Source organism: Colossoma macropomum, unplaced genomic scaffold, assembly GCF_904425465.1.
Source record: "Colossoma macropomum unplaced genomic scaffold, Colossoma_macropomum, whole genome shotgun sequence".
Lineage (NCBI taxonomy): Eukaryota > Metazoa > Chordata > Actinopteri > Characiformes > Serrasalmidae > Colossoma > Colossoma macropomum.
In genome coordinates this window covers 19893434-19917343 of record NW_023494786.1, presented here as the reverse complement: position 1 = coordinate 19917343, position 23910 = coordinate 19893434, and the positions used below count along the sequence as shown (strand labels likewise).

At 37.5% G+C, this 23910-nt stretch overlaps 2 protein-coding genes across 3 annotated transcripts; both read left to right on the top strand.

The window, feature by feature from the left end:
• Window positions 1-740: 740 nt before the first annotated feature.
• On the top strand, window positions 741-13577 carry LOC118802835. Its single transcript, XM_036563264.1, has 8 exons — window positions 741-1203; window positions 1803-1883; window positions 3272-3331; window positions 7957-8089; window positions 9114-9271; window positions 9671-9741; window positions 10184-10352; window positions 10982-13577. Exons 1-8 carry the CDS (start codon window positions 1126-1128, stop codon window positions 11003-11005), a joined length of 774 nt encoding a protein of 257 aa, XP_036419157.1. The 5' UTR covers window positions 741-1125; the 3' UTR covers window positions 11006-13577.
• Window positions 13578-13706: 129 nt separating this feature from the next.
• Window positions 13707-23220, top strand: guca1c (guanylate cyclase activator 1C). Of its 2 annotated transcripts, XM_036563271.1 has the most exons (5): window positions 13707-14143; window positions 18586-18967; window positions 19480-19629; window positions 21411-21498; window positions 23084-23220. In XM_036563271.1, the coding sequence occupies exons 2-5, from the start codon at window positions 18773-18775 to the stop codon at window positions 23218-23220; spliced, it is 570 nt and encodes a 189-aa protein (XP_036419164.1). In that variant the 5' UTR covers window positions 13707-14143; window positions 18586-18772. The 2 variants fall into 2 exon arrangements, with proteins under 2 accessions (XP_036419164.1, XP_036419167.1); XM_036563274.1 differs by lacking the exon at window positions 13707-14143 and having other exon boundaries at window positions 18563-18967.
• Window positions 23221-23910: the final 690 nt, after the last annotated feature.

The following is a 23910-nucleotide window of genomic DNA, read 5'->3' as shown; positions in this document are numbered from 1 at the left end:
GGCCAGTTTGGGTTACAGCACAACAATAATTAAAAATGAAATAAAAACATTTTTTCTCTGACCCACAGATATGTTGAGATTTTTTAATATGGCCCCTTTAGTGGTTGAGTTTGACACCCCTGTTTTAATCCATTCATGGCGGAGGAGTACATGCAGGGCAAAACAGTCCCCAAAGAAAACCTGTTTGTTCAGATTGATGACTATTTTACCATCTTCAACATATAAAAACTCAGAAGAGTAGGTTCACTAGAGTTTTGGATAGTGCATTAAATGGCTATATTTGTGCTGTAGACATGGTGATTCCTGGTTCCTATCACCACCGCTGTATAGACATCCGAGTCTCCACAATGAACCATATTACATCAAACCACTCTGAATGACGCTGTTTACATCTGAAGGGCTGAACTATTCAGAAATGTTGAAAAATTGGTGGATTTCACCTTTAACTTCATAGGGAGAACCATACATTCGTATTAAAGATTTCTTTGTGAAGAAACCACTCCATATTTAAAAGACTGTAGTCTGCAGCAATGTTTGAATCAGTAAATCAGTTTCATTATTCCTCTGTTCTCCGCCATAGACACGATTCCAGTAAACCAGAGCTGCATGCCAAAGAAAACCACTGAAAGCAGAATAGTACTATTCACTGCTTTCCCCACCTGTGTTCCGGAAAACCCCGCCCCCTGCCCTGGGATTGGATAACAGTTCAGACGCAGACGCAGTCCCGTTGTCGCTGATCGGTCGGTGCCCACAGGTTGAGTCAATCTGGGCACCAGAGGCGGGGCTTGTCGGAATACGGGTGGGAAGTGAAACACCTATCCTGCTCACCTGCTCCTGAGGCGCCGGAGAAAAGGAGAGCAGACAAGCCTTCATACCGAGAACCCTGAAACCGCCTGGGAAATCATGGGAAACACTTAGCATTAGCAACCAGGATGAAACTGAATTCGGTTTTCAGTTGCCTGGTTAACTTTTATTTGTAGAGGGATTGTCTTGTTTTGTTGTGACTGTCCCCTCGAAAGAAAGACCAAAGTCGGTCAGCAACTTTCTTGCGCAACTTTCATCAAACAGAAAATGCCTCTTGTTTCCGGGTAAGAGACCGTAGTAAGGAAAATCACAGTGGAAAGTATGGACGACGTGGAATTAAAACATCGCGGTGGACCCCCCGACAACAATAACGTTGGAAATGGAGAAATTAACAATGAGGTATGTTGACCCCATAGTTTTGTCTTTGTCTTAGTGTGGCTACACAGACTTCACTCTGAGAGCTGGCTAGTCGCCATATCACCGATGGTACTTAATGAAATATTCAAAATGTGAAGGTAAAATACACTTTTATACAGAAACTGTGAAAATGTGTAGGTAGTAATTCACAGTTGATCCAGAAACTGTTGAGATAAAATACAGGAACTGTGGACAGTGATACAATGGAAAATGGCTACAGGGTTTTGTGGATCTGTGCTTGTACAAACACGCCCCTGGGAGGGAGCAGCTGAGCTGGCTTGTATTGTTACTTTTGAATTTAAAGAATTGAGTTTTTTTTTCCTTTTTTTTTCCTTCCAATTGCAAAGCCTTTTACCAAACAGGTGCTTGTATTCAGACTTTTAAATCTAACTGCGACATTTAACGGGGCAGAAAAAAGACTAACCCTCGAGTTCAGGTTCCCACTGTCTGCTGTAAACCCACATTCAAGTAGAGTGTTTACTCAGCAAACAGAAACACTTCTCTGTCTCTTTGCCAGCTACAGCTGTTTTTCTACTCAGAGCAATATATTCTCTTTATGATATTTATATACATGTTCCCAGGTGAGCCCAGGAAATGGAACCTTTTCAAACAACCATGCATCAGATGTCATTGAAGGCAGGCCTCTACTCACATCTGGACAGGTAGGAGTTTCACTGACATCATGGTTTTTAAGACAAGTTGACAGGTTACAATAAGGATACATTATCAGGTTAGTTCACTGACTAAATCTTGCAGCTCCATTCATAGTCTTCATTATAGGGAAAAATAATATTTTAAATTGATTTGATTAAGTTTCGTTATTGAGTTTGGTGCCAAAAGGGTTCTTTGGAGCAACGACACAGAAGAACAAATCTTTGCTCAAAGAACATTTTAATGGATGAGATTTATGTTTAAAGAACTTGCACATATTGTAATGGTTCCACACAAGTATGAGGTTATTCCCAGAACAATTCTGTGAACATTGTGTCCACATTTTGCTCTAATGCAGCTCTGTACACCGCTGAACCGACCTACAAAAGAGCCCATATTCTAAGTTTTTCTTGTATTTTATGTATTATTCTCTTGATGCCTATTTCTGTGGTTTTATGTACAAAAAAATAGTCTGAATTAATTTTTTCATGACCATTTCCATCCTCGAGGCTGTTTTTGTTGCAGTGCCTTTAAGAAAGATATGTAAATGGCTGCTGTTCTGACTGGCTGCCCCATAATGCATCTCGTTAAAAAAGCAGTCCAGGCTAAAACATTCTTCTAACTTCAACATGAATGGGTGGGACTAAACTGCAGTAGGCTGAATCGGTGGATATAATGTATATAATGGTTTTCATGACATTACAAAAACACTGAATTCAAAATAGGCTGTTTTTGCAGGTTTGTTTCTATATGTGGACTAGTTTCCACTGTGTGGACAGTGTTTACACACTACATCAGACTCTCTTATTTAGAACAAGTAAAGAAGATTCGGCTTTTCATGATATGCACTGAATATCTAGTACAGGTGTGTTGTGAGCTGAGTTAGAGCAAAAATGGGAACTTTAGGGAACTAAATGTAGTTATTTAATGGCATTGCACCAAAGAGCTCCTTTGAAACATTTTCTTATATTTTTTACATCAACATAATTGTTGTTTTTCAGTTTGTGTTGATGAAATACACTGTATTCATTTGGAACTGATAGACGCATTTGAATCCAGTAAATTGAAAGGAATGTTTCCAAAGAGGCCAAGCAGGTCTGACTACTCTCTTTTGTTGTAGATCAGACCTTACACCCAGCAAAAGAAAAAAGAAGTCGTACCCACATGCTGTCTTAGATCAAGTAATCCAGTACTGAAGGAGTTATAAACCAAGTGCAGAAAAGTAGAACCTAGCACACGTCTTACACTTCTTGCTCTTCTTTCGCTTCCTTGTGTTATGGGTCTGACTCACTCCAGGCATTGCTTGACTCACTCCATACATTCGGCTTGTAAAAAGGTCAAACTTGGGGAAGATATGTGTGTTGGTGGTGTGTGAATGTGTGTTTGTCTGCATTCTCAGGGTGCTGAGAGCAACGGAGATCACTGTGCTGTGAGATGCCCTGAGGTGCCAGAGGAAAAGGTATAGAATGGCATTATTTACAGTATCACTTTTTGTCCTTGCAGCTCTGTCTGTATTTGTCTACTACTAAAGTTCCCAATTCACCCTTCAGGATCCCTGAGCTAGTCTACATTTTTCTGTTGCAGTTTCTTACAGAGCTAGGGCCTGTCTCACAAAGCACATTCAACTGAGACAGAGTTCCTGATTATGTTGCAACTGCCGTTAACTTGTTTTACAACAGTAGATATTAACTTTTGTGGTTGACTAAAGTTTAGATACTGTAATGTTTTTGTGCATGTACATGAAAATGTGGCGTTTGTGATGAACAGCTAATTACCGGAAACATGGAGAGGTCTTGAGCCTAATTTTCAAGAAGTAACAAGAAATAATATTACGTAAATATGCAGAAAGTAAAGAACTTATAATGGCGAAAAAACAACACTGTTGCCACTGCTGCCATGTTACTGCTTAATGAAGTAATACATTTTTATAGAAAATTAATTACTTCTTTTGTTGAAAAGATGGTTACATGTGATTGGTGTCCCAAGTGTCACAAAGGGGTAGCTAAGGCTTTGCTCACATGACTGGGCAAATCAGATTTTTGTCTTGAATATGATTTTCAGGCTGAATAAATCCATTTTGAATGGTCTTACTGTAGTTGCATTTGTTTGCCTATCCACATTAGTTGCCATAGTATCGATGCATGCCTGAATTACTGACAAAGGAGGGCCATCCAACTTAGATAACAGGTCACTGTAAAATTACAGCATATAAAGTAAAAAAACATCTGCAGTACCAAATTTCTTATCACACATTCTGATGCCCCATATTCATATGCCTTTTTGCATCAAACCTATTGCTGACTTGCAGTAGTTTGCAAAACGATGGACCAGAGAGGTTCACCTCCACTAGAAACTCAGCTTTGATTGGTCCAAGAGCTGTTTACTATCTATAATCCCAAATCTAACCTGCCCTGGAACAGGTTATGTGTGCGAAGCACAAGTTGCCATGTATCACGCTTATGTCCCAGTTGTGATGTATCCTGGCAAAAAGTGATTTATCGTTGAGACAGAAAATCCAGGGTTAGACCAAACTAAGTTAAAGTTTGCTGGCAAAAAACGACAGGCTCCTGGACTGTGTAGCTTTCTGATTACTTGAGTGGCAAGTGTGGGAGGCTGAATTACAACTAAAATTGAGACCAGCCTAAGGGCCCAAAGAATGGGATACACCCTCTGACCTACAGTACACTAATCACAACAATCATCGGTTTAATCCTTTTCAGTAAAAGGAACATAATTACATAATTTGGATTCCTATTATAATCCTGTTTTCAAAAAAGTTGGGCTGTGCAAAATGTAAATAAAATAATATGTAATGATGTGCATACATCTCTTAATTTAATCCTATGTTTAATTGAAAATAGTATAAGGTCAATATATTAAATGTTGAAACTGAGAAATTTTATTGGTTTTTGAAAAATATATGCCAATTTTGAATTTGATGCCAGCAACACGTTTAAAAAAAAGTTGGGACACAAAAACAAAAGCCTGGTAAAATTGTCTAATGCTTAAAAAAAAACCCTGGTGGAACATCTTACAACTAATTAGGTAAATTGGCAACAGGTCAGTAACATGACAAAGAACATCCCAGAAAGACATAGTCTTTCAGAAGCAAAGATGATGAGGGGTTCACCACTCTCTGAAAGACTGTCCAGGCCAGTAATAGTGCAACAACTCAAGAATAACTCTCAACGTAAAATAGCAAAGATCTTGGGGATTTCATAATCTACTGTACAAAATATAATTAAAAGATTCAGAGAGCCCAGAGAAATCTCTGTATGCAAGGGAAAAGGCCAAAAACCAATATTGGCTGGCATTCATCTTCAGGGCCTCAGGCAGCACTTGAATCATGAAGTTAGCTTTTGCGAATGTTAACTGTCCAAATTTAAATGCTGAGGTGAGATGTTAACATTATTAACATTAACAGCTCTGAATCGTTAAAAGAGAGTTTAGTCTCATGAGTGGCAAAGAACAAATTTGTCATCTTTATGTTTGAAATATTTCCATATATTTCTGCACTTAGATTTGGCCATTTTGCTAAACTTGACATGAGTGACCCCTTGGAGGAGGCACCGTATTTAAGGTGGCTATAATCAGTTTTTCTGTTTCATTAAACAGCTTCTGTTTCATGAAGCAGTTTTTGTGTTTGATTTGGGTTAAGTTAAATTCTTGGTGAAAAAGACTTTTATCTCGTCTTCATTGAACTATACAAGTTTAAAAAGACTATTAATCCAGAAGTAACAGAAAGTAATCAGATTACTTTAATATAGTAATCCTTTGGATTATGTCACAATTTTTTTTTTTTAAGCGGTAATCAGTAACCTGTAACAGAATACACTTTTAAAGTAACCCTCCATCCCTGGAAACAAAAAATATGACAAAGGAGATCCTGAACTGTTGAGCAGCTGAACTCCGATATCAAGCAAGAATGGGAAACCATTTCACTTTCAAAACTACACCAACTGGTCTCCTTAGTTCCCAAACACTTATAGAGTTGTAAAAAGACTCATGCAACACAGTGGTAAACATGCCCCTGTCACAACGTTTTTGAAATGTATTGCTGGCATCAAATTCAATATGGTCATATATTTAAAAAAAAACAAAACAAAAAAAACAATAAAATTTTGCACAGTGTCCCAACTTTTTTGGGAACTCGGTTAAGTTTAAAACAGTATTTTCTATGAAGAACGTTCACCTGAGTTCATTTGGCAGGGTACAAATGCTTTCATTTGAATATGGAAATTTGCAGCAGGTCATTTCCACTTTGGCTTTTCTTATTTGCATAATGTGCATATAAGAATCATTGCTCCGTGAAGAACAATAATCTTTGTGCCTGAGATTGGCTAAATCTGTGCATTCACCAGAGGGTTTTGTGTGTGTGTATATAGTGTAATCGATGCATCAGTAAAAATACTGGAAATGATCAGTACTATGGCTGCAACAAACAACTTTTAACGTTCGATTAGTTGGTCCATTACAACTTTTAATGAATCACTTAATTGGAAACATACACGTAGTAACCATACACGTAGAGCTGGGCGATATGGCCAAAAACGTTATCACGATAAACAAAATTCATATCGTTCGATATCGATACATATCGTGATAAATGTCAAATCATGATTTCTTTCACGTTTGAAGGCTGATTTTGCTCCTGGGTGGTTAACTGTGGTTTTAAACTATCACTTGTGGTCCGATCATGACAAACACTCGGCAAACAGTGGAACATTTCACTAATCTGTCATGGAAGAGTGGGAGAAAGTTTCTGAGCTGTTTTTATCAGCTTGAAAAGCACAGCTGCAATTTTTGTAATAGTCATGATTTAAGAAAGAAAACAGATTATTTTTAGCTGTCTGGTGACGAGCGCTCGGCTACCCTGTTACAAATGCTAAACAAGTGGCCAACAACAGTGCTAAACTCTTTAGTTTCTCAACGACGTCAACTCGGTTCGGTAGGTCACTGCTGTCACTCCTACCATATCCATGTCAGAGCATATCACAGTATTCAGACACCAGCTAGCGACGGCTGGATTTCTCTATTCTATCATAGTAGTTTAAGGGGTGAACCGCAGTATATCTGTCGTTCGCTGTGTAAAAGCAGAAAAACAGAGTCCTCCTTTTAGGCATGTTTAAACTGAAAGTGATTTTGTGTCTTGTTTGATCTACCATATCATCAATTCACCGTGTTGTGCCGGAGCACTGCTTCAAGTTAGCCAGCAGCTAAAAACAGCTAGCCTGGAAAGATAGCGCTCTCCTGCTCTCACAGCTTCCTCAGTTTACTTTCGAACATGAAACCACTTCATTCTTTCACTTTCATTGCTCGAGAATGCACTAATACTAAAATATGACGGTTTGGCGCTGTAACACGGCGCTGTAGACTTGATTTAACACCGCTAAAGTTGTTAGGATGCACGGAAAGAGGTGAGTTCGCTGTAGGACAGTACAGTTACACCACTGACCTTGTCACTCACTCTCGGTCACAGGAGAACAGATCACCGGTCACTCCGCTCAAACAGGGACTGTATAACTCCGCGTTTCAGCCATTGCTAAAGTATATTTGGCGACCCTTTTTTTTACTCGTGGCCCCCTCCCTCTCTAATCAAGTCAAAAAATTCGGAAGTACGCCCTCTCCTGGCGACAGCAGAGTAGTGTCGCTTTCCTAGAAAATGCCACCAGGGCTTTCGCTAAAACGTGGAGGTGTGAGAATGGTGTATTATATCGAACATTTATCGAACCTGTCTTAAGTTATATCGCGATACTTATCGTTATCGTTTTATCGCCCAGCCCTACATGCACGTGATGTTTTTGTTTTACATCAGGTAGTGATGGCTGAATACTAAATCAGTCAACTCTAACAATAATGTGATATAAATGAGACACATTAGGATCATCAAGCCATCTAACTGATAACATGACTCACTGCCAACCATTTTTTTTACTATCAACATTATCAATAATGTCGATTAGTTGTCGCAGCCCTATTCAGTACAAAACATTCACCTGTTTTTCTACAGTTTAGTGTTGTTTACCTAAAAGTCGGCTGTGTATATGCTGTTCTGTTAATACAATGCTATGCTTTTATGTTCAGTCTAGGGTGCTGGGAAGACTAAAAGAGGAGCTGAGCGAAACAGTGGTATGGAAGATTAGAGTGTGGATGGCCATTCTTATTGCCTTATTCTTCATTGTTTCAATCATCCTGCTTTTTCTCTTTCTCTGCTCAGGTACTGCCCTACACAGCACACTTTTAAATCCATTAATGTTGGTTTGTGATTCAGACTTTACATATTTCTAATTTGTGATAAATAGGGACACATCCACAATCCAGTTTCTTTTTGCTCTATAATATAATAACTTCCATTTTAAATTCTTAAATGAAAAATCAGTTGCCTGTTTAAACAGCATAAATCAACATTATATCAACTCATGCTACAAGATTTTAGTATAGTTATAGCAGCAGCATTCAAATACAGCACAAGTGCACTTACCTGACCTACAGTATTTACATCACAAAATTGCAACAGAGATGGGTCAAAATCAAAATAATTCTCGGCCAAATGCTGATTGAATGCATCACAAATCTGCTGATTCCAGTCTTAGCTGATTTCAGTTGTTTATTCCCAGAAATTATTTGAATGCTGTGTTATATCTGTCATAAGTATTGGAAATGTTGAATGCGATCTCATTTTGAAGTGGCTCAATCTTGGGTTCAAACTAGTACACAGAGCCTATCTGGTACATATAAATGTTAAATAAAAAGGATTTTAAATGAAGTATTTTATGGGCACATATTTTGGTAATATATTTTAATGCCAAACCCATCACATTATAAAAAAACACATTATTGGATATGAAAGCCAACATTTAAAGTCAAAACCTTTTGTAATGAGAGCACAAAATATGTCCTCAGACTAGAAAGGGGACCTCCAAATTGTACTGTTTGCATCCAGTTGTTCAATGTGACAGAAGGTGTATTTTCCCTAAAGAATTGATCCAATTTGTTATTACAAACTGCTTCAAACATTCAAAGTATCTGCTGGAAAAAGCTTTTATGAAAGCAGGAGGCTGCTCATGTGTTTATTGTTGATGTCCTTATTGCCTGATGTTTCCATTATTTAGTCTCTCCTCTGTGTGCTCTATGCTGCATAGCTACAGACAGTTTTTTTGCTTTATAAACACATGCCTTTCAGTAACAGTGACTTTTCCAGTGATGGTGTACGACTGCATTCCTATGTCTTGGTAACCCAGGTCATCAAGAGGACGTTGATGACCAATATGATGCTTCATCATTTAAGGTGCCACTCTTCTTCAGGGGCAGTTTTACACTTGCCAGCCAGAGCTTTGTGCAAGACTCAATGCCTCAACCCAGTTCAGATGATGATCTATTAAAAAATCTCCAACAAAAGGTAAGGCTACTGTAGGATGGTGCCACCATGAGATTCTTTTTGCATCTTACTTGGTTGCACGGAAGTCGGCTGGCGTGAACGTGCTGAATCATTTCCTTCTTCACAATGTGCAATAATTCATAACACTGATAATTCACCAACACACTCTATTTCTAGTTCCTAACACTTGAAGTGACTATTTGCAGTACGGCAGAGAGAATTTCATGAAAATTTATTTTGTTTATAGAAGTGTTTCACCTGCACGTTTGAGTAGTTTTGAGAACTATTCATTTTGAAGCTGTGAGAATTTAGGGACCTTTTGGGGGGAATTTCCACTTGAGGCAAGCAAGTGTTGAAGTTGCTGTATTACTAAGACGTTTGTTTGTTTTTCTTTCATTTTGCATTCCTTGCCCACTCAAGCTCACGGGCATCTACAAATCCTCCCATGCTCTGGAGCGCTACTTCTCTTTTGCCACAGTACATCCACCGAGGTAACACTACGTTGATGCCTTTGACCAACTGTTGTTTGCCAGGCACGTGGTTTCATTTGAATTAAAATGTCTTGTGTAAGGGCAGTGCATCTGAGAAAACATTTGATTTATCTATACATGGCAGTGGAATAGAAATGCTTTAATACAGGATCTTTATTAATAACCCTAAGGAGGAGGATTTGTAATTTATCTTCATATTTTTTTTTTCTTATTTCCCCAAGAATTTTGAAGATTAAATCTGTCTTTTGTGTCCCTTTTGTTAGTAGACCTGCAGGGGCCTGTATGCTAACTTAATACTTAGCAGTAAGGAGGTACCCTTTGAAAAACTGCTTAGTCTAAAGAGAAAAAAGTGTTAAATTCCTGGCATTCAACAGAATTCCTTGAAATGCTGTTTTGCTGTGAAATGTACAGAATTTCACATCTCCTTCCTCTCCTTTCACAGAAATTCTTCTGTCCAGTATGAACTGAGGTTTAACATGCCTTTAGAGCATGAACAGTTAACACGCTATACTCTGAACAGAGAAATGGTGTACCATGTGCTCTTTCAACACCTACTTGACGAAGACACTGAGGACCCTCTTTACATTGAGCCCTTTTCACTCAACATGAGGGTAACACTATGAAACTTTTATATTTAACTATAACAAAGGTATCTTAAAAAAACTGAGCAAAAATCTAAGTGAACAAGTTCTGTTTGCTTTTGCTTAGAGGCAGCATTCTCTACCCTCTAACATTTAAAGAGGAATTCCACAGACTAAGTTTTTTGTAGAATTCAATTGTTGAAATGTCAACAGAGTCAATCAGGCTGTATATAATATAAAAAATAGGCAAAAACATTACTTAGAACTATTGTAGCAGCATTTCCCACAGTGTATTCATAACCATTTAATGTAGCTTTCTGTGAGGCAGCTTTTAGAATCATTAAATGCTTTGGCTTCTGGTTCTTGTCACCACCACTGTGAAGAATTCTGATAGTAATTTTCAGTAGGTTTCTCCAGTAGGGAGATTTCGCATTAAATCAATCTAACTGGCTTTGTTTACATGACTTAATTATGCAGAGTTTGTGCTAAACTGTGGGAAGTTCCACTTGAAGTGCCAGTCTTCAACTAAATTGTAATATCAATGGTCATTCCACACTGAAAAGCCTTTTTAGTCTATTTTTTTAATCTGCAAAACCAGCCCAAGATGAAATTACATCTTTGGCAGTAGCACACATAATGATTGTTCTTTCTCTTTGCAGGCGGGAAATGGAACTGATCTCTGAAACAGTGCCGATATGCAGTTTTCTACTCACTTCTCTCTATGACGATCATTTGAGAACACTCATTTCAGTGGAAGTCTCTGCACGTGTCTCTCCTTGCACTACCCACTTTTTGTTGTAAGCCTGTGAATCACTTCTTAGTGGACACCAGCAGTCAGACAAAGATTGCAATTTCTTTCTGTTCCTGGTGTTAACACACTCTAGGCTTCTCTGCAGTCTTGATAAGTGTATAAGCAAGCCAAGCTTGTTTATATACTACTTAGGGTGTAGCTGCTTCTTGTGTCAAATACCAAATGCAGCTGCTTTTATCACTGTTAGTCTTGGGGTTGAGAACTTTCCGAATATCAAGAAAAAACATACAGGGGCTCTTTCAAGTAAAGAATTGCAGTTCAGTAGTTGTGCTTGTCTGGCACTTTAAAATAGTAAAATAGTAAGATGTATATTATTTTAGATTAAATAACTTTTATTCCAACACATAGGCCTATATTTTTTATAACGCATTTGTAATACTCACTAGATGGTGCTGTTGCCTAACTTGGCATAATATCCCAATGAAGGCCAAATCATTTGATCTGTGCTTATACATGTCTTATCTGTCTTAATCTGTTTTTCTGTGTTTGCAATCTAAAATGTTAAGTTTACTGTGCCATTTGACATTCAACCCTTGTAATCCAATGTTATTAACACACTCTGTCATGTTTGATATAAAAATATGAGTATCTTTAACCCTAATTCAGTAAAGTTAAGCATTTTACCAGCATAGAGCTTTTCACTCTGATTTCTCCCAATTTAACAGTTGTTAATCATGACACTGAAAGCAAGCACCAACTGTTATCTTGAAATTTCTCTTCCTATAAATGAGTCTGCTCACGTTACAGTAGTATTTGTAATTATAGTGATTTGATTGGGCTGAGTGGCTTTGACTGCTTCGTGAGATACCTCTCTGCCTTACTTTAAAGTCTATAAAAGTTTATTTTTGGTCAGTGCTAAGGCAGTGCTGAATTAGAGTCAGTATAGTCCGAGAACTTGTAGAGAGGAGAATTACCATTCTGTAATGTTTTCTGGGTTTCTCAAACGTTAGAGGGCTCTCCTGAGCAAGTCAAAAATGAGTGGGTTAAGATGGAGCATTTAAGCAAAAACAGTTCATAAATATTTAACCATTTTTAATATAAAATAATACATTCATTGTCTAAACACATAACAACTTAAAACATTTTAACATCATTGTTATATTTTTAAGCACTTATGAACAGCCAAGGAGCTGCTCCGCGATAGGGATAGGAAGAGGCAAGGCTCCTCATAAACCGGCTCTGGTATAGTTTGTTTCTCAGATGACAAGACCTGTCTAAGCTCTCTCAAGCAACATTTCCACTGGCTATTTAAGGTATCAATAAATAAAATCTCAACAGAAACATTTCTGTTGGCTAGTTGGGTTGTCATTCACCGGTTGTGCCTCATGGAAATCAGCAGAAATTACAATGAACTTTAAACAGTACCAAATTTACAGTACTTTTGAAAGGTGTAACTTACAGTGCCTGCAGCAAAATCTAATGAAGACTGTTCCTGGCTTTTGGACCATGAATTGGACCTGACCAGAGTTTGGAAAAACACTTAAAGTGTTGATGGCTAAATACTGAATGCACTGTCCTAAATGTATTCGGTAACATTCTGTTCCAACATATAAAAAGGTAATGTATTTAGAATACATTCTGCATACATCTTGACAAAGTACATAGGAAAATTCCACAGGTGTACTTTTTACTTAATTCTCATTGTTCCTCGCTATTACTGCTTGGCACTTTTCTTTATTTAATTTTTCAATTAATGTTTAATGGAAAATTTCCTGCGTTCAAATAAAGTTCACCACTACTATGAACAATTCTGACAGTAATTCTTGGTAGGTTTCTCCATAGAGAAGCATTTCACATCAAACCACTCTAGGATGTAAATAAGACCACTCAATGACTCAATTATGCAGACATTTTGCAAAATTGATGGAATTTTCCCTTTAAGCACCATTTTTCGGGATATTAAATACCCCTAGATTTGAACTAAATGGTTATTTCAAGGTTTATTCTATATTGAAAAGGCTTTTACTCTAGTCTTAAAGTTAATCTGTAAAACCAGCCCAAAATGAAATTCCATCTATAGCAGTAGTATACATAATGATTCTTCTTTCTTTTTGGTCAGTTCCATTTTGACCCAGTGCTGATTTGCAGTTTTAATTCTCAGGGACACACAGTGTCCAAAAGCCTGAGACCACTAGCGAAAATGCTTTTATAATGCATTCCTTCCTAATTTAATAGAATGATTTTCATTGCAAATTATATTATGAGCATAGCACTTTGAATGAAAAGGAGAATCTCTAAAATTTTAACATGATTCTCAGGATTTTTTAATACTTCATGTCTTTCTTTTGCTTTAATGATGATGTACTTGTGCTGGCATGAACACAAGTTTATAGCTTTATACATACATATAGTATACTAATAATATAACAGTGTGATAACAATTACATTTTGACAATACATATACAGATTGTGAAATAAATATTGTCCCCCTTTTGCTAAACCCACTGAACTTGTTGAGCTTTTTACTTGCAAATATGTCCAATGACGGTTCAGATCATCTCCTAAGAGCTCCATAATACTGACATAACTGCCTCACACTGACTCATATATCTACTCAATTTTAAAATTCACAGGAATTTTAAAAAAGCTAATAATCTAACATTGACGCATGAAATATTGTTCTGTTGTTTGCTTGTTTGTTTTTTTCCTTTGTTTTGTTTTTTGCTTTTCTTTAGTGAGTAAATACTCTAAAAGTACTTTCCTAAACCTTTTTAAAAGTAATTTAAAAGTGAAGCAATAAGTCATTCATCTTGTGATGGTTTAAACTGTGGAACCTTTGATCATGCTAGATCATAGCCTCTGTGTATGTCACAGCTTTCTTCTGCTGCATAAGGTAGTGTAAACATGGCTTTTAATAAAGCTCCTAACAAGATCACTGGGCTCAAGCTGTTCTTGCTGTTGGACCAAACCACATTGTCTGGTTTATCAGTCAGCCAAGTAGAACCTTGTCAACAACAAGGATACCAGAGCTACAGATTTGCACATGATGAGTACTAAGTTTTTTAAGGAGGTGAGAATGCATTGATGCTATTTGTGTTTAAAGCTTATTTGTTTTGTTCTCTTATTACTATATGTTTACTTCAGATAAAAGAGTTTCTTAACATTATGTTTATTAAGCAGTATAATTTATTACTTATTGCTATGAAAGTAAATAAGTAAAGTAATTGGACAAATTAAGTCTGTATTTTTGTGTAATGTTAAAAATGAAAGTTCCTGGAGCACCTCGTCAAAAATACCATACTGGTAATTAGAAGACATATTTAGTCAAGCCTATTTTTGTTTCTAATCCATTCATTTTTTAAAGTGCTGCATTTTCCTGATAAATATTCCATCCTTTCTATTCCCGATTTTAAAACTCCTTTTCTTGAAGTCTTTGTCCATAACTGTATAACATTTCAGCAGGCTTTACAGGTTAATTGTTAATTTCCATCACGCTGTGTCTGCATGACCTAATCCTTCTGAGAAACCTGGTCTGTTCGGGTCAGAGTCACTCACTAATCATTCCCAATGTTAGTGGGCTTTAAATACCTCGCCAGAGAGACTTGGACTGTTGTCACAGTGTGAGATCACGTACAGACAGAAGCGTAGCCTAAGTCTCTGCTGATCTAGTCCAAGCCTTCAGATGCCTGTTCTACAGCTTCCATGCTTGATTGACTTAAAATGTGAAACAAAGTCATAAATAATAAAAAAATGTATCTTTATTATTTTTAAAACCAAAGCTAATAGGGGTGGCAGTAGTATAGCACAAACCCAATCAATAATATTTGCAATTCACTGAGTTTCCAGTTTATTAGGTACACCTAATACCTTACCTAATACAACTTGTACCTGCACTCACTGGCCATTTTATCAGGTACTACAAAGGTGCACTTTTGTAGGTTTACAATCAAAGGTTTCACTCCAAAACACTTCACTTCACTTCACTTTCAAGAATTTTCTTTCTTTTTTTCATAAAATACATTGTTCAAAGGAGGCTTTACACATACAACAAATAGCAATGCTATATTATGATTAATATCACTTATTAAAGAAATTAAAATGTGTTTTCCATTTTATGTCATGTGTTATTCTTATCAGAAAAACAAAATTGGTATAAATGGATATACAGCATTTTGGAATGAAATTCTTTAATTAATGAAAGGAGCTCAGCACAGCGGTGCCACTGACATGGTAGTGCTGGGTTGAGAATAGTTCACCAACTAAATATATCCGTGAAGCAGCGGTCATGTGGTCAGAAACTGAACTGACCAATGATGAAGGACTACAGGGTGACGCAAATTTTGCATGAAAAAAGAACTAACTATGCACCAGCAAGGTGTAGGTGGTGAGTCGGTCTAACAAAGTGTTAAGGATGGTCCACCACCCAAATAATACTCAGTATATTTAAAGTATATTCTGTATTACTGATGGGATGAAGTGCTATACTGCTGCAGGTTTACTAAAATACTTTATTACATTTACAAACAAAGCTACAGTAGTGGTTGCGTAGCATCACACCCCCTCATGTTATTATGCTACAGAAATAAAGATCTAAACTTAAACACAAAGCCCATAGACCCCATTGGGGTTGACAGGGTGACAGTTGTCTCAGTCTTTCTCTATCTGTACAATAAAAAAAAACAAAGTTCTGATCTCTGGTTTAGTTTAGTGTACTAAAATATTGTCAAGTAAATTAATTATACTGTGTAAAATATCAGATGCATTTAGTGCTAGTCATAAAGAGCTGATTGAAGGCTGCTTTTCAATGGCATTATTTTGGAACACTGTGGCAGTCACCAAACTTTTAAGGAGATTTACGTTCTTTAATCAGACTACAGTGCTTTAAATCAGATTGGCAGAGGTGCTACTACATTTTGGACAGTGATTAAATAATGTACACAAGCCTTGTTTACAACTACATAGGTCATTGTTAATTAAATCGCAATCAGCTATGCATGGAAATGTCAGTTTCAACTACTAATTCAACAGGACAACAGAAACATTAAGTTAGTTATTTACATACAAATTTACCAGAATTTGTAAAATAAGCATGATTGTAAAACTCCTAAGATGTAGATGGAACTGAAGCTTTAGCTTTAGATTCTAAACAAAAACATTTGTATCAAAATAAATCTGTTCTTTTTTAAGGCTCTTACTATTTTTGGCAGTCCCATTGTCCCCAGTGCACTGAGCAACAGGTCTGCTCTACTCTGTACTTTGACTGCTGAACAGAATCCCTCTGGCATTAATCTGATCTGTTGTAGAGGCTGGTAATCGTCTGAGGCCAGATTTACTAAAACGGGAACACTGATCTTTGATAGCTTTATTGATTAAAACACATGCTCTTCATCAGACCATCCATGTCCAGCCAGTCGGTTGCCTTTAGCTACACATAGATCATGCATGCATGCTAGCACTGCTCACATGATTCACTGATTAATAAGGTCAAGAAAGGGTGAGCCCTCTTGGGCAAACATACAGTGTTTATCTGTGCCTTGTTCTCATAACACACATCACAGGAACTCATCTACTATTAAAAACACTTATGCTTTGATGATGTAAACGTGACAGTAAGATGAAAAATGTTTTATATATTATTCCACTGGATTACAATTGGTTGATTACAGGTCATCTTTTAAATGTTTTCTATTGTCTCTGAAATATTATTTTTTTCCATTTATCATGTGAGAAAGATTATTGCAATCATGGCTGTTTTACAAATGATGTTACATTAAAATTAATTTGAATTAAGCAAGAAGTGAACTGTAGTAACTCTTTCAAAGGTGAACATAATTACCAGGACTGGATAAAACACAGACAAATTATACTTAAGTTAAAGTATGAGTTCTTTGTCAAAATATACAGGGTGATTCAAAAAGATTAATCTGATTTTTAAATGATTTATTTCATATGTAAATCATTACAGAACAATGCAGTAAATTGTACATGGTTTAAGTGAGCATAAAGTTTATTATGTAATTTTACAAGTGCTCAGTATGACCTCCTCCAGCTGTACAGATAACATCAACGCCATAGTCAAATTCATCCCATGAGGGAACCAACAACGAATGCTCTGAGCTATGGAGGTTCAATGTCGGTGAAAATCACGTTGCATAATTATGACGGATTCACTCCTACTGAAGTGGAGAACACAAAATGCTTTCTGCTCAGGGGTTGCCGTCTCCTCGCAGACTGAAGGGAGCCATCTTCCAGTGACAGTCAGAAACTCTATGACCCCCTCTTTCAAATGGTATGTGATTGGTTCCTAGGCGCCTCATGGTTGTAAAAACATGGCGCTTTGAAATCAGATTAATCTTTTTGAATCACCCTGTATTCAAGTATATAAAAGTAAAAGTAAACAAACAAATTCAATGTTTTTGTGTGGTGTTGTGTGGGACGGTGAATAATTTGCAGTATGTAAGAGCAAGGCACAAACCAACCTGGGCTAAAATGGAACATGGACACTTTATGTCGTTCAACACGTTCATATCTGTGATTTTAACAGCAATCAGGCATAAATCCTGATGCTTGTTTTATACCATAAAAGTGTGTTTCAGTCATCTATAAGTGGTTGTAATTTATAACTCCCCCAATTATGACTTTCACAAATCAGATTTATTTTGATTACTATAATTTTTTTCTATTTAAATTGGAAAGTTTGTCTGGTGTAAATAACACATAACTGTGTTGAATTAATTTTGTGCATCGATATACCAGACATATTATCGACTGTTACTAGTCCCTCAGTCTGTTACAATTAACCCTGTTTTTGGGGACAGTTGTAGGGTTTGCACTTGCACCACTTCCAGCTGGATTGTTTTATAAACAGTAGGTGCTGGGAACGAAGATTATGTTTTGATTTGTAGCAGAGATGTGTAGGTTGATGTTTGGGTTTTCTGCTCCGGCCTTGGAGGTTTGTAGTGAGTACTTTCAAAGTTTAAATGAAAATACATGGAGTAAAAAGTATGATTTTCTCTTGGAAATGTAGTTGAGTAAAGTACAAGTATACAATTTCAGTAATGCTTGAGTGACTACAAATTCTCAAAAACAAAACTAAAGTATAGCAACAAAGTACAATTATTCATGTCCCACCTCTGATAATTAATATAATTATAAATAATTATAATTCCCACCTTCCCCAAACAACAGCTCATATACATGAAGTTATTACTGGGCTCTAAGGATAAATGCCCTGAGTAGAACATAGAAAGTAAGTGCAGGACTAAGCCCACCAACAGATTCTTGACCTCTTACTGGAAAGTTGCAGATAGATTTCACTGAACATCTTAATCTAGATTTGGTCATGAAGTTCAGCATAGCTTTACTTGTTTTACTGGAGGGAAGAGTTGTGTAAGAATTCCAAGCAGGAATTCTCCTCTCAAATGCTGCACAAACTAAAGATGTTCCTTGGTTCTTAGAAGAGTTCAACAGTTATCTTGTTAAGGGGTTATCTCTCTTTTTGCCTCCCGAAAGGCTTAAGAGCTTTAGCCAATAGCTGCACTTGCAGGTCTGTCATTCCTCAACAAGTTCAGCCAGGAATCACCAGCGTCATCGAGTCTAAGACTACTGCTTTTGCTTCTGGATCACTCACTGAGTCTGAGGAAGTGGGACTACAGCTCTAGCATCCACATCAAAGCAAAAACACTTTCCTGTAGGAATTATGGGTGCCCATGGATCTAACCTGGATGAAATCCTGGCTGAGGACATGCACCACTGGTACAATAAATTTATGAGGGAATCCCCATCAGGGCTCATCACCCTCTTTGAGCTGAAGACCATGCTACAAATGCAAGGCATGACTGAGGAGGCCAGCAGTTATGTGGACCAGGTGTTCTACACTTTCGACATGGATGGGGTAAGAGCATCCTCTCACTTTGTAGTACACACATTTCGCTTCTTAATAAAATGGTGGGTTCTAAGATCCATCATATATTACATTATCTTTAGTTTGACCTGACCAATACGTTATTTTTGTCAACAGGCTTTTACAAACTTAGCAAAAAAACAAATAAAAAACTATTTAAGCAAGAACATCAAATCAGTTGCTACAATGATTTTCATAATCCAGAACTATAGTTTTATTGAGCATGGATCTGAATGCTTACCTATAACCTGTATCTCAACCATTCTGATGAAAAAAGGCACTGCAAGTACAACAACTCATATTGCTTGATAGCCAGTGTTTATTTCATGAGAGCTCTCTTCACACTGTCAGTAGTGTTAACCCAGAGTTAACTGGAAGTTACTAAAAATAACAATTCAATTTGTTTATTATGCAATAATAGCTCATTAACTGTAACAAGCCTTTATTTGTGCTTATTTCACATTTTTCTTAAATCATAACCACATCATCTCTTTCCTTTACAGGACGGATATATAGATTTTGTAGAATATATAGCAGCAGTTAGTCTACTACTGAAAGGTGAAATCAACCAGAAACTCAAATGGTACTTCAAGCTCTTTGATCAAGATGGAAATGGAAAGATTGACAAAGAGGAGATGGAGACCATATTCAAGGTATTTGCAATTAGTTTGATATGTAGTACAGCAGAAAATCCCAATAATTCAAATTTTAACTCAAACCTTGCTGTTATTTTTAAATGGTTAATTATACTTAAGGTTGATCCATTATAATAAGAATTCAAGTTCTAAAACTCTTTTGTTAATTGGGAGATTTATTGTGATAGAAATAGACTTGGTAGGTCATGGTAGAGATTAGCCTGGGAAAAGGTTACAAAAAAAAGGTCTGATCACTCCCCGTCCCCAACAAACACACTCACACATCCTGCCAGCCACAAAGTGCTCTTAATCTTTTCACCCACAATTCTTAATCCAAGCCTAAATCCATCAAGGTCTTTTGCTGGCTTTTTGCAACTGCACCTGCGTTCAGAACTTCTTTAGTATTGCTTACCGTGAAGAATTATATTTTTATATATTATATTTTTTTTATAATTATTTATGCTTGTTCTTAAAAATACTGTACATAAACAGGTCATGTTATTTCATGTTTTATACCATATTAATAATGGCCATGTACTTAATGCCAGTTTGAATCTTCACAACGTCCACAACACAGCTGTCACACACTGTGACAGTCTTTCACCATCTATGATATCTGTATATTACAGGTCACCAGTTATAGTGTATTACAGTTATGCTTAGAATGCCACGTCAGCATTTCTTGTATGAGTTTCTTAACTCAGAAAGCTCTGTTTTTCCGCAAGCTTCCAATGTCTTCCTTTTTGACCATTACAATAAATATTGTTTTTTAACATTGTTAACAAAAACTATTATGAACACATTGTGAAAGATTTTAAGTGATCATGATGTTCAAAAATCTTTGCAAAACAAATGGTTAAGCTACAAGGAGATTCACTCGAAAGAGAATATTCTGTTGTAACTCCCGTTAGGACGAAGCAATCTGAACCAAAAAATACGCTACATACCTTAACGTATGTGTAATCGATTGCATTACATGCAATGCTGGAAGAGATCTCAGTTTTCCTGCCAGACACATGAAGGGTACGAGGGTACGCACCTGGAAGTTGCAAATGGAGGTTAAACGTCGCAACCGCTGTCTGGCACCTTCCTCATGCCCGCAGGGGCATCCCGGCTTATTTGAAGCTCCATGTACTGAGGAGCACATTGCATGTTGTTTTGTTCAGATTGCTTTGTCCTAGCGAGAGTTATTACAGAATATTTAGGGCCTCTTTCGAGTGAATCTCCCTGTATAACAATGTATGAATGGATGATGATCTGTTTGCTTTCATGTCTGTTGTTGATAAACTGACTTAACCAGTGGTTCTGGAATAAACCCTACCCTGCACATTTAAATGTTTCCTGTTCCAACCCAGTGGTTTGCAACTCCAGTCCTGGGGTCCCACTGCCTTTCACTGCTCCATGTATCCCCTTTCCCAACACACTTGGTCCAACTCTTTAGGTAATTATTAAGTCCTTCATGAGCTGGATTATGTGTGTTGAGGTGTGAAATGCCTGAAACAGAACAGTGGGTTCCCAGGACCCGAGTTGGAAACCACTGATCTAACACACCCCTTTGGGTTTGTTAATTATCTATTAACTAGTTGGATAGGGTGTTTTAAAGCCAGCAAAAAGCCAAAATATTATAGGGCAGGGGTACTCCACAACCAGCGTTGGGAACCATCAGACTAATTGAATTAACTACTAAGACTAGCAGAGAAAGTGCCCACTTAGAAAGATGAAACTGGCTCACAGATGCAAAGATAGCTCAGTAAAATGAAACGCAGGAGCAAAACTGATCCTTCTTCATTCTTTGACAGGCCATACAGGACATCACCCGTAGCTACGATGTCCCTCCAGAGGAGATCGTCACACTCATTTATGAAAGGATTGATGTCAACAATGAAGGTATCACTTAAATATAAATTTGCTACACTCTAAGTCATAGTTTTCCAGACACTGATTAAGTTGACTCCTAGACTATGCTAACATAAAGCCTCCTAGTAAAGTGCTAGGCCACCACAACTCTCCACAAGTCTTTGGAAGCTCTACTGGATGAACAGCTCATTCTTTCTAAAGATATTCCCTCAATTGGTGTTTTGACAATGAATGTGGAGAGCACTGTCTAACACATTAGTCCAAATTCTCCCACAGGTGTTCAGTTGGGTTGGGTCTGTGATTGCAAAGGTTTACATAATTTTCATACTCATTAAACCAGGGATGCCCAATCCTGTTTCTGGAGATCTCCCACCCTGCAGAGTTTATCTCCAAAGCTAATCTAACACGCCTTATCCAGGTGATCCAGTGAACAGACCATGTCAGCAAAATGTCTCCCAAAGCATAACAGAGTCACTAGATCCCTTTGCTGTTGGGGTTAAGCATTCAGGCCTCTTGGTGTACACCATACATGCACCCGCCCACTTGGAGGACTATGATGAGATGTTTTCCACATCTCTAACCAGTGCCTATGGTTTTTGCACCACTAAACTCTTGAATGTGCATTCATCTTTGTAATGACGGGTTTATGCTCTGCAACCCTACTATAATATTCCTCTCTATGTAGTTGCTGATGAACTGTTCTTGCTGACATGCCTATTCACAACTTGCATTGACATTCTCAGTCACCTGAGCAACAGCAGTTTTTCTATTTTTCTGCACATATCATTTATGCATGAGCATCATAGTCTTTGAACCTGCACTTTCAACCAAATTTTCAGCTATGTCTCCTGATGTCTTTCTCATACATCTAAATGCATTGTACTTACTGTTCCTATTGAAACACTAGCCAGTTGACCAGTCTTGGTGGCTTAAGGTCCTGCCATCCATGCCCCAACACTGAACCCCCTTTCAGAGTCACTTAGATCCTTTCCTCTTGACATCTTGATCCTAAATTGGGGTGACCCAGGCCTGCTAGGCATTTTTATACATGCTACAGATTATGGTAGGATGTTAATAACTAAATTGTATAATGAAGTACATCTGTCTGGAAGCATCTGCTCTCATTATTAGGGGTGTAATAATTCTCCAAATTCATAGTTTGCTACAGACCTCAATTTTTGTGCCACAGTAAGGATTAATACCATGTGCTAGGAGGGGGGAATGAGAAAAAACAGGGAAAAAATGTCTGGATTTAAATAAATCCCCAATAATTTGGAACACTAAAGAGAAGAACAGTAGACAACATGGTATACAGTATTCGATATCTTTAAATAAAACAATTATTTCTTTATTTACATCTGTTATAGTAGTAATTGTGGAATAAAAATGGCGTGACGAGGTGTGTGGCGAGGGGGTGTATCCAGAAGACAGAACCACAACACTATACATTTGCATCACAGTTTCGGTTCAATTGTTACACTCCTACTCATGTTTCTCCACTCGTTTAGATAAAAGGAATTTAAGTTTTCAACTTAATTTGTCACTCATCTATAGATCCCAATCCAAAAGTGGCCCAAATGATATGTGTCTCAGTGCATGATTCTTTCTGTCTTAGGTGAGCTGACTTTGGAGGAGTTCATCACTGGAGCTAAGGAGCATCCTGACATTATGGAGATGCTCACCAAGATGATGGACCTAACTCACGTTTTAGAGATTATAGTCAATGGACAGAAAAAGCCTGGTCAAGCTTGACTCTGCAGTGCCATTCAATGGGCCAATATGTTTTTCCCCTTACGTGAAGATCACCAAACTTCAAAAATTCAGTATTTAACAAACAAAAAGAGAGCGATTGATGAGAGAAGAAAATGGGGCTTCCATGACAGTTAAAAATCCTGAGGGAGAATGAATGAGAAACTGCCAGAGTGATTGCTTCTCTACACTCGTCTTCTGTCTTTGTGCCTCCCGAGGTGGGAGTGACTTCTTGTCCCCCTCTCGGTCTCTGACATACAGCTCCTCTGTTTGAATTGGTTCATCAAGTGAAATGACCCCAGGGGTACAAGAGATGGACTCAGATTAGGTGGATTCTCCATTGTGGGTACTGAAGACCAATTCCTATTGGAAATTGTTTTCTGTAATCTACTATAGTGGCATCTGAAGGGTTTCCAAAGCATGCAGAATTATCACAGAGATATGCAGCTTTGTGTTTGTAATGTGTTTCTAGAGGTCTCTGAGTGTGCAGCTGAATACAGGAACTTCAAGATGACAGCAGAACAGTCTGGAGTCTTAAGGCCTCGGTACACTTCTTGCGGAGACAATGTTCGACTGGCTTTGGTGAACAATATGATGTAATTGGGAGAAAATGAACACATTGCGCACAAGGCAGCTGGATGAACTCCGTGGACGAACACACCAAATGACAAAGCCTGTGATTGGTCGGTGTAA

What these genes read in the sequence shown, in the direction of transcription:
- LOC118802835 (XM_036563264.1), top strand. Translation starts at nt 1,126, where the DNA reads ATGGACGACGTGGAATTAAAACATCGCGGTGGACCCCCCGACAACAAT. An exon ending in ATGGAGAAATTAACAATGAG is followed by an intron (nt 1,204 to 1,802) that starts GTATGTTGACCC and finishes ACATGTTCCCAG; the next exon opens with GTGAGCCCAGGAAATGGAAC. An exon ending in TAAAAAATCTCCAACAAAAG is followed by an intron (nt 9,272 to 9,670) that starts GTAAGGCTACTG and finishes TGCCCACTCAAG; the next exon opens with CTCACGGGCATCTACAAATC.
- guca1c (XM_036563271.1), top strand. Translation starts at nt 18,773, where the DNA reads ATGGGTGCCCATGGATCTAACCTGGATGAAATCCTGGCTGAGGACATG. An exon ending in AGATGGAGACCATATTCAAG is followed by an intron (nt 19,630 to 21,410) that starts GTATTTGCAATT and finishes ATTCTTTGACAG; the next exon opens with GCCATACAGGACATCACCCG. An exon ending in GATTGATGTCAACAATGAAG is followed by an intron (nt 21,499 to 23,083) that starts GTATCACTTAAA and finishes TTTCTGTCTTAG; the next exon opens with GTGAGCTGACTTTGGAGGAG.